General features: G+C 35.5%; 1 protein-coding gene across 1 annotated transcript in view; it reads left to right on the forward strand.

Annotated features, from left to right (window-relative positions):
• Positions 1–16,974, forward strand: part of LOC308634101 (uncharacterized protein) — a gene marked incomplete at both ends in the record, with an annotated part of 74,520 nt that overhangs the window by 19,655 nt on the left and 37,891 nt on the right. The window contains 9 exons of the mRNA XM_081267659.1: positions 584–614; positions 1,723–1,911; positions 3,472–3,586; positions 3,752–3,925; positions 6,884–6,990; positions 8,280–8,417; positions 10,743–10,801; positions 11,941–11,962; positions 15,305–15,377. Of these exons, the coding sequence (XP_081123785.1) occupies positions 584–614; positions 1,723–1,911; positions 3,472–3,586; positions 3,752–3,925; positions 6,884–6,990; positions 8,280–8,417; positions 10,743–10,801; positions 11,941–11,962; positions 15,305–15,377 (908 nt within the window). The remainder of the gene's footprint in view (positions 1–583; positions 615–1,722; positions 1,912–3,471; positions 3,587–3,751; positions 3,926–6,883; positions 6,991–8,279; positions 8,418–10,742; positions 10,802–11,940; positions 11,963–15,304; positions 15,378–16,974) is intronic.

Raw genomic sequence — 16,974 nt, forward strand, 5'->3', positions numbered from 1 at the left:
GCTTTGACGTTTTACTCACAATTCCTAGGGTTGTGAATTGCTCCTCTGTCTAGGGATCATGTTGTTCTCCACTAATCAGCATGTTTACTTTTTTATATGCACACTTTCGTATAATTTTTTTTTTTTTTGGTACCAGGGTTTGAACTCAGGGGCACTTAAACACTGAGACAAAAGCCCAGCCATATTTAGTATTTTGTTTAGAGAGGGCATCACTGAGTTTTTTGGGGCTTTTCTATGTTGCTGAGGCAGGCTTTTAACACACAGTCCTCCTGCCTCAGCCTCTGAACACTGGGATTACAAGTGTGTGCCACCATGCACAGCTCCTATAATATTGTCATTGGAAACATAAGTTTGATACTGGAATCTTAACTTTGTTTCATTAAACCTGTATTTAAACCTGTAAAGGGGACATGAGATTTTTTAGTGCCTTAATTGCCTATCAGTAAATTAAATAATATTAATTCAAGAAGAGTCTCCATGAATGGTCCCAAAGGAATACTTTGTAATAAAATATGTCTCATATACTTTTACTATTTCATGTTTTTATACTGTTGATTAATTTCACCCTTTTCTTTAATAACAGATGAGAGTTCTAAAAATGGAACTTTAACCAGGTAGGATTTTATGGATTTAAATATTGTATTTGTTGTTAGGGCTGAGATTGTGGCTCAGCAGTAGAGTGCTTGCCTAACACGTGTGAGTCCCTGGGTTCAATACTCTGCACCACATAAAAATAAGTAAATAAAATAAAGGCATTGTGTCCATCTACATCTAAAAATTATTGAAAAATGTATCTGTTAAGTATTTAGAGCAACAGAAAAAAGTAGGTTGTTTTGAGTGTTCTGTTCTGAGCTAGAGATACTATCATGTGCCTGGCATTTGTTCTTGTTCTTGTTCTTGTTCTTTGTTCTTGTTCTTGTTCTTTGTTCTTGTTCTTTGTTTTTGTTCTTGTGTTCTCTCTCTCTCTCTCTCTCTCTCTCTCTCTCTCTCTCTCTCCTCTCTTTTTTTTCCTTTTGGTAACAGGGATTGAACCCAGGTGTGCTTAACCACTGAGCTCTATACACAGTTCTTTTTTCTTATTTTGAGAGAGGGTCATGACATTGCTAAGATGCTGAGGCTAGTCTTGAACTTGGGATCCTCCTGCCTCACCTTCCCAGGTCACTTGGATTACAGGCTCCGCCACACCCAGGCACTTTTTTTTTTCTTAATAGTAATCACAGCAGCTTGAAACTGTGTTTCTATAACCTACTGTTTACTATTTAGACAGTCATTCAGAGATTTCAACTGATTATTTCATGATTCCCAAACTAACAAGTACTTGGCCTATGATGGCAGATGGATATTTGACCATCTGCCCGCTTGGCTGACTAATCTATACTTTCGCCCCTGTTCATGGATTGATAGAGACTCATGGGGCATTATGATCAAGATGTAGTTCCATGCCAGATGAATTCAGAAATTTACTCTGAGTTATGTGTTCATTTTGATTCAGACTTTACCTAGGAAGCCGGGATAATACTGAAAGAGTTTGTCTTAATATTTTGTAAAGTGGTTTGATAACCAATACCTTTTAACATCAAATCTTTTAGGAAAAATCTCACAATAGCAATGATTATAGGACCATGAGGCAAATCTGGGAGAAAAAATATTTTATTGGAAGTGTTTGTATATTGATGTATAGGCCATGTTATATAACAATAATTACATTTGAAATCTTTTTAGAGGCCTGGTCATGGCCTCTAAGTTCGTCAGAACCGAGAGCTCATTCATGAGGAGCCTGTGGAAAATGGGCCTTCGCTATAAAGCGAACACGAGGATCCACAGAGCTGTGTTAGAGGGAGATGTAGACAAAGTGAACCGCATCTTGACTCATGGAGAAGCTGGCGTTGACGACCGAGATAAAAAAAACAGGTAATAATGTCCAGAGGACTAGGCGTCCTAGGGACAGGGTGCTGACCAGGGAAGGCAGGGCCTCTAAGGAAGAAGGCTCCACCTTTCCCACTGGGCCAGGGCGGGTGGAGGGAAAAGAGGCCAACTCTCCTTTTACCAGGTGCTTGACTTTCCTGAGCTCACAGTCTCCTCAACTCCTGGGATCTATAGACCTTGGAGACATCTGCCATCCAGGAGGTCTTATTGAGCAGCCAAACAAAACGTTATCCTGCTTCCCAGCCACTTAAAATTCATCCTATAGAACACTTGATTGACTATTTAAAAGTGATTTAAATCCACAAAATTTGTATCAGCACTTTGTTTTAATGTACACATTTTTAAAAAATGTTATGTACATTGTAGAAAAGTGCAGCATGAGACAAAACATTTCCCATAATATACAACTTAAGAGCAAAAATAATTGTTTGAACACAATCTGGAATCCATTTGCATCAGTGTATATGTATATGTATATATGTTCTCTACTGATGACCCTTACAAGGACATTTTGAAATGGCAAGATGGCTCCTGTCTCTGTTGGGCAGGTTGCTTGTTTACCATTCTTCATTTGTTAGCTGCTACCTGAGTATTGAGTGGTAGCAGTGTTTTGTTTCTAATGTTATTTCACACTAGCATATTTAGGGGTGCCAATTTCAGTCTTCAAAGGATTTTCCTTATTTCTTGGGTGGTCCACTTGTACCCATCCATCAACTTCTGAAGGCTCACTCAGTGTGGTTTTAAGCAGCCAACCATCTTCGTAACCAGATTTGCCGAGAAGTCTGGATTTCCTGCAAGCTTTGCACTAATTTCAGGTACTTCCCCTGAGAGAGGATAGCAGTCACTGGGAGATTTCACACTTAATGAAACCACAAACACATTATGCTTTTTTGTCGAACCTCCAGTTCTGTTTCCAGTACTGCCTTTACCACCTTATATCCCAAACGTCCACCTATCTGGTTGGAGGAGTCCAGGGTTGATTGGAGAGCAGGTGGCAGGACTTTCAGGAACCCTTGGCCACACTGGCCACACCTATACTGCTGTTTCAGGCAGGTGGATGGGGTTTCCTGATCATGCGCAGTCAGCACTCTGCTGGACTGGCAGCCTGGATGATCATGAGTGGAGGAGGATCACTGAAGATATCTACAGTGACTTCTTTTAGGCTTGCTGTAAATCCTGAGGTTCTCTTGGGAAACAACTGAGCTTTTCAAGACCTCCCTGAATGTCATTGATTTCTGCTCCATCATGATGTATTATATCTTGGAGCTATTCATAGTGTTTACAGGAGAAAACTCCTCTCCAGAGGGCCTGAGTTTCTTTGAGAGCTCAGGTTGAGCACGCGCAGTGTCACTGTCCTTTAGGCTCTGCAAGCTCACTTGTGTTTAGCAGGGTTGTTTGTGAATGACTATTCTGCCCTTGAAGGACACCAGATCTTGGAGCTGCCTTGGTTAGTCGCTGTGGCAGACTAGGTTGGCTCACCTCTTGGATTCAATGGGTGGTGAAAAGTGCTCTATGATCTCCTAATGAATCTTCTTACTTTCCCAGGACCCCTCTCCATCTTGCTTGTACTTTTGGACACTGGGATGTGGTGGCCCTCTTAATAGAGAAGAAATGCAATCTTGAACTTTTGGATAATGAGTACAACACACCTCTGATTAAGGTACACAGTTAGTAGCCTAGGGTTTCTGCAGGAGATGGATTTGATTGAAATGCATAAATAAAAGGGGCTTAATATAATTTAAATATAACTAATTAGTGGACCCTATAAAATGTTTGGCTTGTATTTCTTGTATCTATGATACATTTCTTGGTACAATACCAACAGGCAGCAGAACACCAGCATTTGCGCTGTGTAAATCTTCTTCTCGATAATGGCGCCAATCCAAATGTTCAGGACCCGGATGGTTGGTCTCCTCTCCACAATGCCGTCCTTTCTAGGACCACTGCAATGGCAGAAAAACTGCTTTCACACAATGCAAATATGGAATTGCAAAACAAGGTACACATCACTGAATTTTATTTCGAGATTATTTGAAATACTTTTGTTTTCATAATGACGTATGTTGGGATTATTTCCATATTAAGAAGCTGAAGCACTCAGTGCAGGAAAATGTGTTGAAATGAATGGACTTTTGAGATTTCACTTTAAATACCGATACTTTAAAAGTATTAGGAGGTACAGCTTTCAGGTATGCACCAATGGCAAATATTTGTAAAAATACTGAATTTTTAAGTTAAAACATTTCCTGTGTCCAAATTATTTTTTGCACCAAGACCTTTTTCTAAATAGTGTAAAAGAAAACAGGGAAGCAAATTTTGCCCTGGAAATAGGGTTTATCTTAAAACTCAAACAAAACAAAGCATTTTACAATAAATGGTGATCTTTTTGATGTGGGAAAAGTTACATGAAAGTTAAATATCTCTCTGTGGTAAGGCTTGAGCAGGAAATGTGGAAAAGCAGATAATTTTCCAATGAGGAAATTTAGATAATTAAGGAAAAAATACCAAGAAGAGTTTAGTTTTTTCTAATTTTTCTCAGTTTCTGTGTATGGATGAGGTGCTATTCGATCTGGGGAACAACAATACTTAATTTAGGGAAGGAAGATGCAGAGTTGCAAATGTGTTTAAAATGCAGTTTTAGGTGGGTTCTGAGGAAACCATGTTGGCAGTGACTAGGCAGTGATTATGGGAAGCTAGTGGGGAGAACACATTATTAACTGATAGATGATGTTGTTCTGCCTGAAACAACCAACTAGATAAGAGTCAAACCACGCTGTCAAACCTACACTATCTTATTAAAATGTGGGAGCTAAGGAGCTTACATATGAAACCAAGCTGCATTTTGAATTTACTGGTCCTTATTCTGCCACTGTCTAGGAAAATTACATGGAGTATTGTTAAATCACTCTCTCTCTTGCCTGTTTTTTTTTTTTTTATTTTTTATTTTTTGGCAACTCTCCAAATTGTAAAGGGAATTGTTCCTGAAAATGAGAGATGAGATGAAGAGATGATTGTCTGGTCTTCTAGTTCTCTGCTCCAATGCTATCACAAAGTGACCTGGGGGAGATTTAAATATTGTCAAACCTAGGCTTTTCCCTGGAGGTTTATATTCACTAAATCCAATAGGCCCTGGACATGGATATTTGCAATATTTCCTGAGATTCTGACCCAACTCCTGGAAAAGAATCACTCAATAGAGAGTATAATATACAAAATCCCAGATCCCCAAAACTGAAGAAATAACTGGGAGAATTGGAGTTTGACTAGGTACAACTTCCTTCCAATCTCTCCTTTCTGACCAAATTAATTTAACTTACATTTGTTTTTTTCTATTTCCATGCCTTGGAATTTAAAAGAAGTATGATTAGTGATATATTTTTGGCTTACAGAATACAACCTTTTTCCTTTCAACAAACATTAATCAACTACTATCATTGGAAAGGTGATTAGAAATTTTCTTATGGCTAGTCTTTCAATAAGCAGAGACCAACCTTTTAAGGATTTTATGTCTCTGTTATCATTCCATTCATTGGGTCAACAAAACCTGACTTGAAAAATGATTTTCTTGGTTAGGAACGACAAATGTTGAAGATTTTTAGCAGAGGTTGGATGCTACTCTATATCATTAGGTCTGTTATGTTTCTGGGCCTGACGTAATCAGCCTAGCAGTTTTAAAAACTGAAAACTATGTAGTAAGAACATCATGAGGGCTCCTCTTAATAATTTAGTGTCAGCATTCCTATGCATCTAAATTCTTATTTAAATAATCATCTGGGAGAACAGTGAACAAATGGAGTATGTGTTTATAGTTGGTAGAAAAAATATTAAAATGAAGATGTTACGAATTTTTTGTATTATATTTTGAGGTCTCATTTTTGGGTGAAAAATTATATTAAAGAAAGGAAAGATTTTACATGCAAACACTTGCTTTGAACATAACCACTCGTATACTCACAGTAAAGATAAAATCAAGAGCTGCAGACTAAATGTAACACACAGATATATGTGTTATATTCATTCATTGAGTCACCATTTAAAATGCAGGTGATTTAGTGTCTTTTATGGTGTTAAATTTAATCCATGTACGTCAATGTAAAACATTTGTTGATTCACAAAATTTTTGAATTAATTAATAACTTTAAATTGCAATTAAAATGGGAGCAGAGTAAAAGAGAATTTAAAAAGTAGATGCGGACTATGATAGTAATGATAATTATAACCCAGGATTATCATTATAAGTGAGCATATATTTTGTGTTGAGCTTTCTAACAGCTAATACAAACAGTTTTCATTGTATAATATCAGCAAATTCAGGGAACAATTAAGAATGAAATCAAAGGTCATTTTGAGCCTCTTTTAATTCAAAACCCATTTCCTTAGAAATCTATTGAAGCAGGAGTGCCTGACATTGGTATTTGGGATCCTGACACCATAGATAGAATCACATGGGTTTATACAACATGAGGGAAGCTTTCTCCTCATTGGAAAACTCTCAAGAGTTGTCTCCTAGCAACTCTTAATTCCTCAAATGTAACTGTTTTATACAAAAAATAATGTTCAAATTGGTATTAATGATGGCAAAGGACTTCTTTAATATCTGACATATTTCTCTAACAAGGAATCTTTATGATGAAGCTTGGTATTTATGGAAAAGTAGATATTCTTTGGAATAGATGGATAATCCACACTCTAAAAAAGAAAATTTAGCACATTAATTCAACAAAAGTACCCAAATCATTTACCTTTAGGTTTTGGGGTTTGGGGTTTTTGAGATAAAAGATCTAGTCCCTGTCCTCAACAAGTTCTTGGTTTAGAAGGGAGCTGCAACCACACAACATCAATAAACCAGGATAAATGCTATGATGGAGACCAAGATTTCTGGAACCCATTATATCTTTTATAATTTTTCTGCTTCAGTTGAGAAATTTTGTGAATAAATTGTTTTATTTTTTTCTAGGATGGCCACACGCCACTTCTACTTGCTTTGAAGCACAACAGACAAAAAGTCGCAGCATTGTTAATTCACAAAAAAGCAAATATACATGCAGTTGACAAGGAGAAAAGGTATAGTAGTGATATCTTTCAAAGTTTAATGGAATGATAATAATAATTCAAGTAAAAATATTAAATTAATGGGAAGAAGAATATTAACTTACAATTATTGGGATAAATTGAAATATAGGAACACATATCACCTTTTAGAAAAGTAATTATATGGGCTAATACAAATAACATTATATAGTATGATCAGATTCCATTATAATATTTGTTGATGTTTGTCATGTGTAAACTGATTTGATTTGTCACATTATCAACCCTTTAGCCAAGGGTATTTCACATTAATTTTACAAAGTATTGGCTTTTTGTTTACTTTTGCATTCGATACTGAATTGCTTAACCTTTTATCATATTTAAACTTCTGCATCTTATGTATGTTTTCTTTTACAATGCTCTATTGATCATAAGTAGATGTTGAAAGCCATTTACTTTTGGATGATCCTTTGCTTAAACTGCTTTTTGAAGAAAATTCATTTTAGGTTATCTCTAGGTGAGTATTAATTGCTATTGGTAGATTATTTTTAATCCCCCCTTTTCATTTCTAACATACTTTGATGGCTATATTTTTAATTGGAGCAAAGGGAAGAAAAGAAGCTTTAATGGGATAAACATTTGCTAATAAACGTGAGTCATAGATGGGTGAGCAAAAGACAAGTGATAGGCTTTAGATCCAAACATGACTGTTTTGCATTCCTTCCTTTGCTAATTGCAAGGTGTGTCACCTTAGAAACATTATTCATCATTAAATATGTTTCCTGAAAATTAAGATAATATATACTTGAAGGTGGTTAGAAAATTACGTATATTGCAGAGGTTTCAGTGCCTAGCAAATGCCCATGATTATCATTACCTGAAACTGCAATGACTATAATTATCATCATTCTTATTCCTATTGTTTTAAGCTTGCAAACAGCCTTTTCTTATTTGACTTTGAAGTGAATGAGAGTTATAACATGTTACATTAGACTAAGGTAAAAATGGATCATTCTTCACTTCAATCTTTACCTATTTCAGCCAAATGACCTCATCATAGATGTGGTCCATCAAAGTACATTAAATGTGCAACTTCTGTTATGTAATACCCAATTGGGATAAGAGGTTTCCTGCTTGTGTTTCTCTATTTGATGTGGAGGTAATATGCAAAGATGAACACTTGGGTGTTAGTATATATAAAGGTTATTTGTACACAATCAAGAACTTAAATTGGTAAAAAGATTAGTTGTTTAAATGATTTTATTAAAGACAATTCATCATTTAAAGTACCTAAGGTTGAAGTTATCTCTCTGTTATTTTAGAACAGCCCTCATACTTGCCACAAAATATAATGCAAAATGTATAGTTGAGCTTCTTCTTCGAGAAGGTATTGATGCCTTTGCTGAAGATCAGTTTGGAAAGAACGCATTATCTCACGCCATTGCTAGTGGTTTCAATGTGTAAGTGTTTACATTAAAATGATATGATTCAATGGAGGTTCAAAATAATTACAACTAATGCATCCTACACACCAATCTGATTTCATAGTTCAGGTATGTTTGGATTGCAGTCAAGACCCCTGCAAAATTCAAGACTCCTTAGAAGGTGCAATGTATGTAGGATTCATTAAGCCCCACCCTCTTTCTGATGGTGCTCATGGTAGAACCCTGTCTCAGGACTTCTAAAACCTTTATCTAAGCCAACTGATTGATTAGCTTCAGTATAGGAGAAAATTATGTTATTCAATTATATTTATAAAAAAATTGAGTTTACAAATTGTTAAATAGCTGATTTATCCTAAGCATTATCCCAGCATTATCCATTATATTCTAAGTATAACCCCTGCATATGGGGCACAAATAACACCATATCTTTGATTTTTTTTGTTTTGGTTATTTGTGTTTTGCCAGTGTCATTTTGGGTTTTGCAAAGCACATTTTCTTTGGTTGTGGGAGGCCCCATGTCAGAGTTTAACAGAAAATCTTACTTTCTCTAGGAACTAGTTGTTCAACCATTCTCCTTGGATTTCTTTGAGGAGTTTCTTATGCCTAAGGGAGAAATCTCTTTCACCAGAGGGTAGATAAAAAGGACTTCCCAGACATTCTTTTGTTTCTGTCCATTGGGTTGCTGTAATGTTGCAGTTAGAAGTAGTCCTACAATCTGGTAATGATTAACTTCACTACCAGGTTGTCCTGACTGATCCAGATCCCTGAGTCTTCATGGTGATATAAGCTTAGACTTAAAATTTACAACTTATTTTTCTTCTAAGTATCGGTATGGTTATCACCTCATCTATTGTTTCCCAGTTGGCACTCTGCTTTGGTAGCTGGATCTCCTAACTTTGGTCACCCCAGGGTGAACATGCCAATCCTGCCCTCCCACTCAAAACCTTATGTGCAGTCCACATGCTAGCCCAGACCTTTATGATGGTCCTTTGAGGGTTTTGTTTGTCTTTTTGGATCATTCAAAATAATCCAACAATCTCAAATAATGTTATAGGAAAAGTTCAGAGTTCCCTTTTATCTCTTCTAACTGATCTGTAGGCCAAAGCCCCATTATATCTTATAAAGCACATTTTCTTTGGTCATGGGAAGCCCCATGACAGTGATTCTAATTGGTACCTTAAGTGATTTTTTTCCCCATGGCAATAAAAATTTTCCATGCTGCTTTCATGTCTGCTTCATTTTTCAGAACATTTCAAGTTCTTTCTCACAAATAAGACATTAAGCAGCATCCTCAAAAACTAAAGTAAATTCATTGAACCTAGAGCTAGGCCTCATCATGATTTGTCAGTATTCATGTGTAAAAGAGGGTTTTGTGTTTCAAGTTAGCTAGAGATCAGTGTGGAAATTAAGCTTCATTCTGAATAAAGATCTACTGGTTCCATTTGATTAGGTAGAAAAGGAATAGTAATAATCCAAGCTAACTGATTGATTAGTTTCAGTATAAGGAGAAAATTATGTTATTCAATTATATTTATAAATAAATTGAGTTATAAATTATTAAGCACCTGATTTATCCTAAACAATATAGCACAAGAATAGTATAGTCAATGACCCAAATTAGGACTCATTAGAATTTGTTAATAATTGCAATATTTGATCATTAGAACCTGTGAAAAAACTGAGATTGGATTTTTACTTGAGTTTCAGAGTTCAACATTAACGTACAAATCATTCCATTACTTTACTATTTCTCTCAGCATTGTTTATATTAACTCACTAAATCTTCATAGCAACCTGGTGACCTAGAGCAGTACAGTCCTTATTTTTTAGAAGGAGACTTTGAGCCTAAGAGCAATGACTTGTGTCAAAACACAAAGCTATTGTTGACAGAGAGAGGACATCTTCTGAGTTCAGAATGCTTTCCTTATGTCAAGCTAATATAGTTAATATTTGAGCAGGTGAAATGAAAGTGAATTATAAATGTGAACATTCATTTCACCTTACTTTGTTTTTCTTTGATTACAACTTATGGATGCAGTCTTTGGGATGCTGAGGCAGGAGGGTCGCATGAGCCCAGGATTTGAAGACTAGCCTGGGCAATGTAGTAAAACCTCATCTCTAAAACAAAACATAATAAATACCCCCTTCCCCAAACATCCTAAAAATAACTGCAAGGTTAATACCATGCATAGAGAACTTGCACATTTGAAATATGTGGGGCTAAGTACTGATATTAGTTCTAATGCTATCTATAATACTCTTCACAATTTATATTTGGTTAGTGTTTCTCACATCAGTCTTAAGATACTAATTTTATTCCTTTTTTGTACATTGTAATAGGAAAATAATTCTGGCACATACACGAGCAGTATTTATTGAAACGCAAGCCAGGAAAGCAGGTAATACTTCTGATAGTGAATTGCCCTTAGTGTTCCTACCCTACATAAAAAAGTAAGAGTAAGAAAGTGCCATCATAAAGGAGTGGCATCAGATCAATGTGTATAGGACATTCATATTTTCCTTAATTTCCTTTTTAATAGCCTATAATTTAGAATTCTTTAAGAAATGGTAGAGAATTTATATTTTCAAACAATGTTTTCTGAAAAAGATTTCGTTATTTAAAATTTGGCCTCAGAAATCTTACTTGTCTTTGTATAAATCATATTTTAAAATTAGTATGTTGTGTAATTCTTCTATAGTGACATTACAGTAAATTGGGCTTGTTATAAAACTGGATACTTTTTTAGTATAATTATTGACTCCTGTTTTGGGCACTAATGAGTGGATTTCACTGTGACATTTCCACACAGGGATATCATATCATATTTGAATCCTCTCTATCCTCCCTACGTTCCCTTCTCTGTTTCTCCCCAGTCTTTTTCCTCGTCCCTATAGTCACTTGTAGTTTCAGAGCATCCTTTAATTTATTTGTTTTCCAGGCTGTACATGTGAGGGAAACACAGGATACTTGCCTTTCTGGTTTACTCTGCTTAACAGGATAATTGCCCTTGTATATTCCAGTTTGGTTCCCTCCTGCAGGGCTTGAAATAATCATTGTATACTTATCTGGTTTTTAAAGTTTCAGTTTAAAAATGTACTGTACTTCTGATAGCTTTGCCTGTATAACTGTTTCAACCATTGTCTCTTGTAGCTTTCAGTATTCTTTCTGATTTTGTATTTTTGACAATTTTATATAATAATATGATGTGGAGAGTTTCTTTTCTGGTCAGGTCCACTTGGGGTTCTAAACACTTTCTGTTCCTGGGTGTCTATATATTTCCCATGATATGGTGCATTTTCTAGTATTATTTCACAGAATAAGTTTGCTATGCCTACAGTCTGTACCTTTGCTCCTTTTATGTACCCTTGATTCACAGTGCATTAATTGCCTATCAGTAGTATAATTGGTAGCCAGTATAGAATAGTCTTCAGGAATGGTCCAAAAGAATTGCTTTATAAGAAAGCATGATTCATGAATTTCTACTATTTATGTTTTGTATTGTTGATAACATATTTATTTTACCATTTGCTTTTATAGTGGGTGGTGACTCTTCAACCAGGTATGTTTTTGTTTTTTGGTGGTGCTGGGGATTGAACCCAGGGCCTTTGTGCATGCAAGGCAAGTACTCTACCAAATGAGCTATATCCCCAGCCCTCAACCAGGTAGGATTCTACCAGTTAAAAAAGAAAAAAAATAATGACCTCATAAGCTAATAAGGGAATGCAACAGAAAGAAATGAAAATTGTTGGATGTTCTAGTCTGAGCCAGACACCATAATATGTGCTTAGCACTTCATCACACCACCTTTGAAAGTATCTGTGCTATTATAACCTATTAATTACTGATTAAGCACCAGTCATTCAAAAAAGTTGACTAATGGGCCCCTCATAATCTTATTTCTGGCCTCTGATTTGATCATCAGCCTGTCTGGCTGATAAATTCATTCTATTGCCCTTTTCCATAGATTGATAGGGACCTGTATGACACAAAGGATCAAGATTCAGGTCCATAACAGATGAATTCATAAGTTCAAATTTATTTGTCTGTTAATGCTTAAATCAGGCATTTTCTTAAAAACCTGTTTGTACTTGAATTTGTGCTAATATTTTTAAAACTTGCACCAGTAAGTGTTGTACCTTTTGTTTAGTATTGGGGATTGAACTCAGGGGCACTTGATCACTGAGTCACATCCCCAGCCCTAATTTCAATTTTATTTAGAGACAGGGTCTCACTGAGTTGTTTAGCACCTCACTTTTGCTGAGGCTGGGTTTGAACTCATGATCTCCTACGTCAGCCTCCAGAGCTGCTAGGATTACAGGCCTGCGCCACTACACCCAGCAAATGGTAACTTTTTAACTTCAAATGTTTTAGGGCAAATCTCACATACCAGTGGTCATAGGACCATGGGTTTTACATAAGCAGAGTCAGGCAATTGGGCTGGAGTTGTGGCTCAGAGGTAGAGCACTCACCTACCATGTGTGAAGTCCTGGGTTTGGTCCTCAGCACCACATATGAATAAAATAAATTTTTTTTAAGTCAGGAAATTACTGATGAGGAATTGTTTTCCTGGAAGTGAAGAATACATATGACCTGTCTGTGATATATAAACAATTATTAATTGTTAATAATGATTAATATTAATATTAATAATATATAGTTATTAATTACATTAATCTTCTTCAATAATTATTTAGAGAATAGCTTAATAGATTTATCTAGTTCTTGATTTCATAGTTGATTGTCACATCAAGCTAGCGCCCCTGCCTAGTTCTAAAAAGATTTTTCTTTTTTCATCATTTGTTTTTTCCATGGCTATGATGTATTCTTGAAAAAACTTTTAACTTTCTCTGCTGTTTTTGTTGATGTTTGGTCTTTTAAAAAATTACTGTCAGCTAAGTACTAAATAATTCTCTAGATAAAATCAAAATCACAGAGAATAACAGAATTTTAAAGACTCGTAGTCATGAGACAAAGAAACCTCCAATACTTCAAAATATTTTAAACATTCTGCCCAAATGGTTGTTAGGATGGACAACCTAAATCTTAAATATATTAAACGACCTTATATGGTTGTAGAAAGTAACAGCAATGACATTTGAACTCATATTTCTTAATGGAAAGCCAAATACTGTCCTGAATGACAGTACCATTGGTGAGTGTTTTAACAATAAAATGGAACAGTGAGTCTAGTGAGCCCAAACATGGATGATAGGAAGAGAATTAGTAAGTGAACCTGGAGGTAGAACATCATAAAAGAACTACAGAGGGAGGGCATATTGAAGAGGAAAAACTGAGTTGGGTAGGAATCATTGTTTTCCCGGAAGAAAACAAAATATCTGGGTTTACACCTGGTTTGATGAAGACGAAACAGGAATTTAGGACATGGATTTTGGGAACTATGTAGAAAATGATATTAAAATAAGGGATTCGAAGGAGTCCAAAACAAGTTGTTGCTTGTAGGAACTGACATACTTTCAGGTTTGTATTGAAAGATGTTAAAACCTTTTGAGCTACTGGGAAGATTATCTAGAGTACATAGGATCCTGAGGTGGTTTACCAGACTTCAAGCACCAAAGGACTAGCAGTTGCTCAACCACATGATCTATGGCCCAGAGCAGGCATAGGCTCACTTCTGCCACTTTTGCCACCTTCTCATTTTCCTCCTATGTTTAGGTAGGGTAAGACAGGGGTACAATCTGGCAGAGCTATCACAGAGCTTTAGTTGGATGGTTGGTAACATGCTTATGCTGAGACCACTGACTGAGACTCCATTTAGCTTGTTTTCTAGGAGTGAGGAAAGAGCAGCTCCCACTCATGGTCATTGAAGCCAACCTTGTTCAGGAAAGTACATCTTTATAGGATGAAGCTTGAAAGGTCCTGCAGAAGGAGGACATGGGAGTGGAAGCCCACAGGAAGGAAGATGTTGAGATATTTGAGGACACAGAAGTACAACTTATTTAGATAGTACTTAGGGAAACAGAGTCCCACGTGCAGTCCTCTACCTCAGAGGCAATCATTCCCACTGAGTGCCTGAGTGTCTGTGAATATTTTGAAGTGCTTTCATGGCCCTGAATAAGGCAGGACTTGTACTGGGAAATTAATTGAATTATATAATTTATAATGTTTTAATGTGTCTAAGAAAGGAATTCCCAATAACAACATATGCATTTTTTTTCTCTTGTTCATCTTTCAAACCATTGACATGTTTCAGGGAAATCCCTGTGCCATTTTTTAGTAAAGGGAGGCAATAGGTACATATTGTAAGTGGTTTCCATGCCAAAGCACCAAGGTTACCACATTCAAGTTAGCCAACTCTGATCCAGGGAGAAAAAAGGGAGAAGGAGCAGTATATCTTTCTACCTCATGCTAGATTATCAGGTTTGTTTCAGTCCAGGCCACAAAGGTTATGTTGGCCTCTGATTGGATTATTCAGTTCAGCCTTCAGGGCAGGAGGTAGTTTCTGAAGATAAATGATTCTCAGACTTGGCTAATATATTGGCTCTCACTGTTTGAAATTGATCTAAGTATGACTTCACTGAATGATTCATAGAATGGGAAAAGCGAAGGCAGAAAGAGGTAAACAAAAATTTTGTTAAAATGGAGGTCATATTTTAATCCTCTCAGTCAAAAACCTGATTCTGGGGCTGGGGATGTGGCTCAAGCAGTAGTGCGCTAGCCTGGCATACGCACTGCGCTGGGTTCCATCCTCAGCACCACATACAAATAAAGATGTTGTGTCCCCCCAAAACTAAAAAATAAGTATTAAAAAAATTCTCTCTCTCTTAAAAAAAAAAGAAAAAGAAAAAACCTGATTTAATATAGTGATATCCAAACACTCACCAGATTTTATTACTTTAAAAAACCAGACTCACCCATTTTTGTAATACATTTTGCTCTAAAGATTTGCAGAGGAACCTGGTGCTGCTGATACCAAGCCTACTTCAGAAGAGAGCAACAACAAATCTGACACCAAGGTAAATGCCCTGTTGTTAAATTCATTTTCTTGCTGTGAATTTTGTTTGTGAAGTGTTTAGTCTTTCAATTTAGCAATGCTTTTCTTGTCATTTTATTTGGAAATGTTCTAGGACAAATTATCTGATAACAATGTGTTGGGATTTTATTTTTATCTTTTATCAGTGTTCCATCTGATCCTTTAGGCAAGTAGGGGCTTTTGAAAATCCATAACCACAGAAAATTACATTAGTAGAAACATTGTAATTACATTAGTAGAGACTGGGTCAATGATTATTGGATAAATTCACTGTGAATTTAAGCTTCCATAAATTTTAATACTCAGGACAAAATAAATCTTTAATGAATCAAATAAATATTTATGAATCATGAAATTTTCCTAATTCCTTCAATTTGAACACTATGCAGAACACTGCATATAGTTTTTTTTCTTGGCCACTTTGTTTTCATGTCATATATTTTTATGAGAGCTTTTCCTCGATTTCTATTCTAGGTTCCATATTTACATTTAAACTGTGAGAATTTGTTAAAAAGTAGAAATTTTAAACCTGTTTCTCAATATTTCTATTGTAATGGTATTGGACTTTGGTTTTGAGTCTTTTCCATTAAGAGTATTAAATTTCTTAATCTAATTAAAAACTAGATGTCTTCAGCAAATAATAAATAGTTCTTGAAGCAGAAAGTCTGAAAAACCATATAGTATGATTTGAACTTCTAAAAACTTTTTCATTGCAGTGTTTTAAAATATACACTCTGAATTTTTATGTCATAATCTATAATTTCAGGTTCAGAAATTTGTGTACTTAGTTATTTAAGTATTCATTTTAAAGCTCTGTTGTCACTCTTGAGATACTGCAAGATAGGAAACATGGGTGTGTCTTGGAAAACTGAGAATAGGGCATGATGTAAAGTCTTTTACATATATTGTGAACCTGAATAAATGGGAAGACAAGAAGATATCTGAAATAATGAAGTGTTTTAAGTAATAAGCCTGAGGAGTTAATCATGAAGACTATTGGATTTCTGAAAATATGACTTTGGTATATATTTTCCTTTGAAGTTCAAGAGATAAAAGTTCTGGTGAATTACCAGAAACTAATATCACAAATAAGAAGCAAACAAAGTGAGGAAGTGTTACAAATATGAAAGTAGGTAGCAGAATACCCCTTACTTCTTCCAGCTTTGAGCTAAGATTAGGAGTTTAGATCAAAATTTCTTAAAATTTTTGATGCTCAGTCCATGTACTATAAATTACATCTTTTCTAGTTGTATCTGCTCATTAGTGTTCTGATTACCAGTACTCTCTTTCAGAGGCAAATTGGGAAAATTTATTTTATCCTACTAAGAATTTTACAGATTTTAAGCCTTTTTTTTTCCTATTAAAGATGAAGTAGATTGAGGCTAGTTCAGTTAGGCATTAAGCTGTTAATTAAATATTTACAGGTTTAAATATCATCCATCTAGAGAATTAAGATAACTTTTAGCTTAATTAAAGTAATTGATTTCTATTCAGTTGATGTGAGATAAATAGTCCTGATTGTAGGAATTAAGTATTGGTACTTGCTTAGAGCTTTGAAGGCTCTTGGTCTAAATTTAACC

Source organism: Spermophilus citellus, assembly GCF_964194105.1.
Source record: "Spermophilus citellus genome assembly, chromosome: 15".
In the NCBI taxonomy this organism is placed as follows: Eukaryota; Metazoa; Chordata; class Mammalia; order Rodentia; family Sciuridae; genus Spermophilus; species Spermophilus citellus.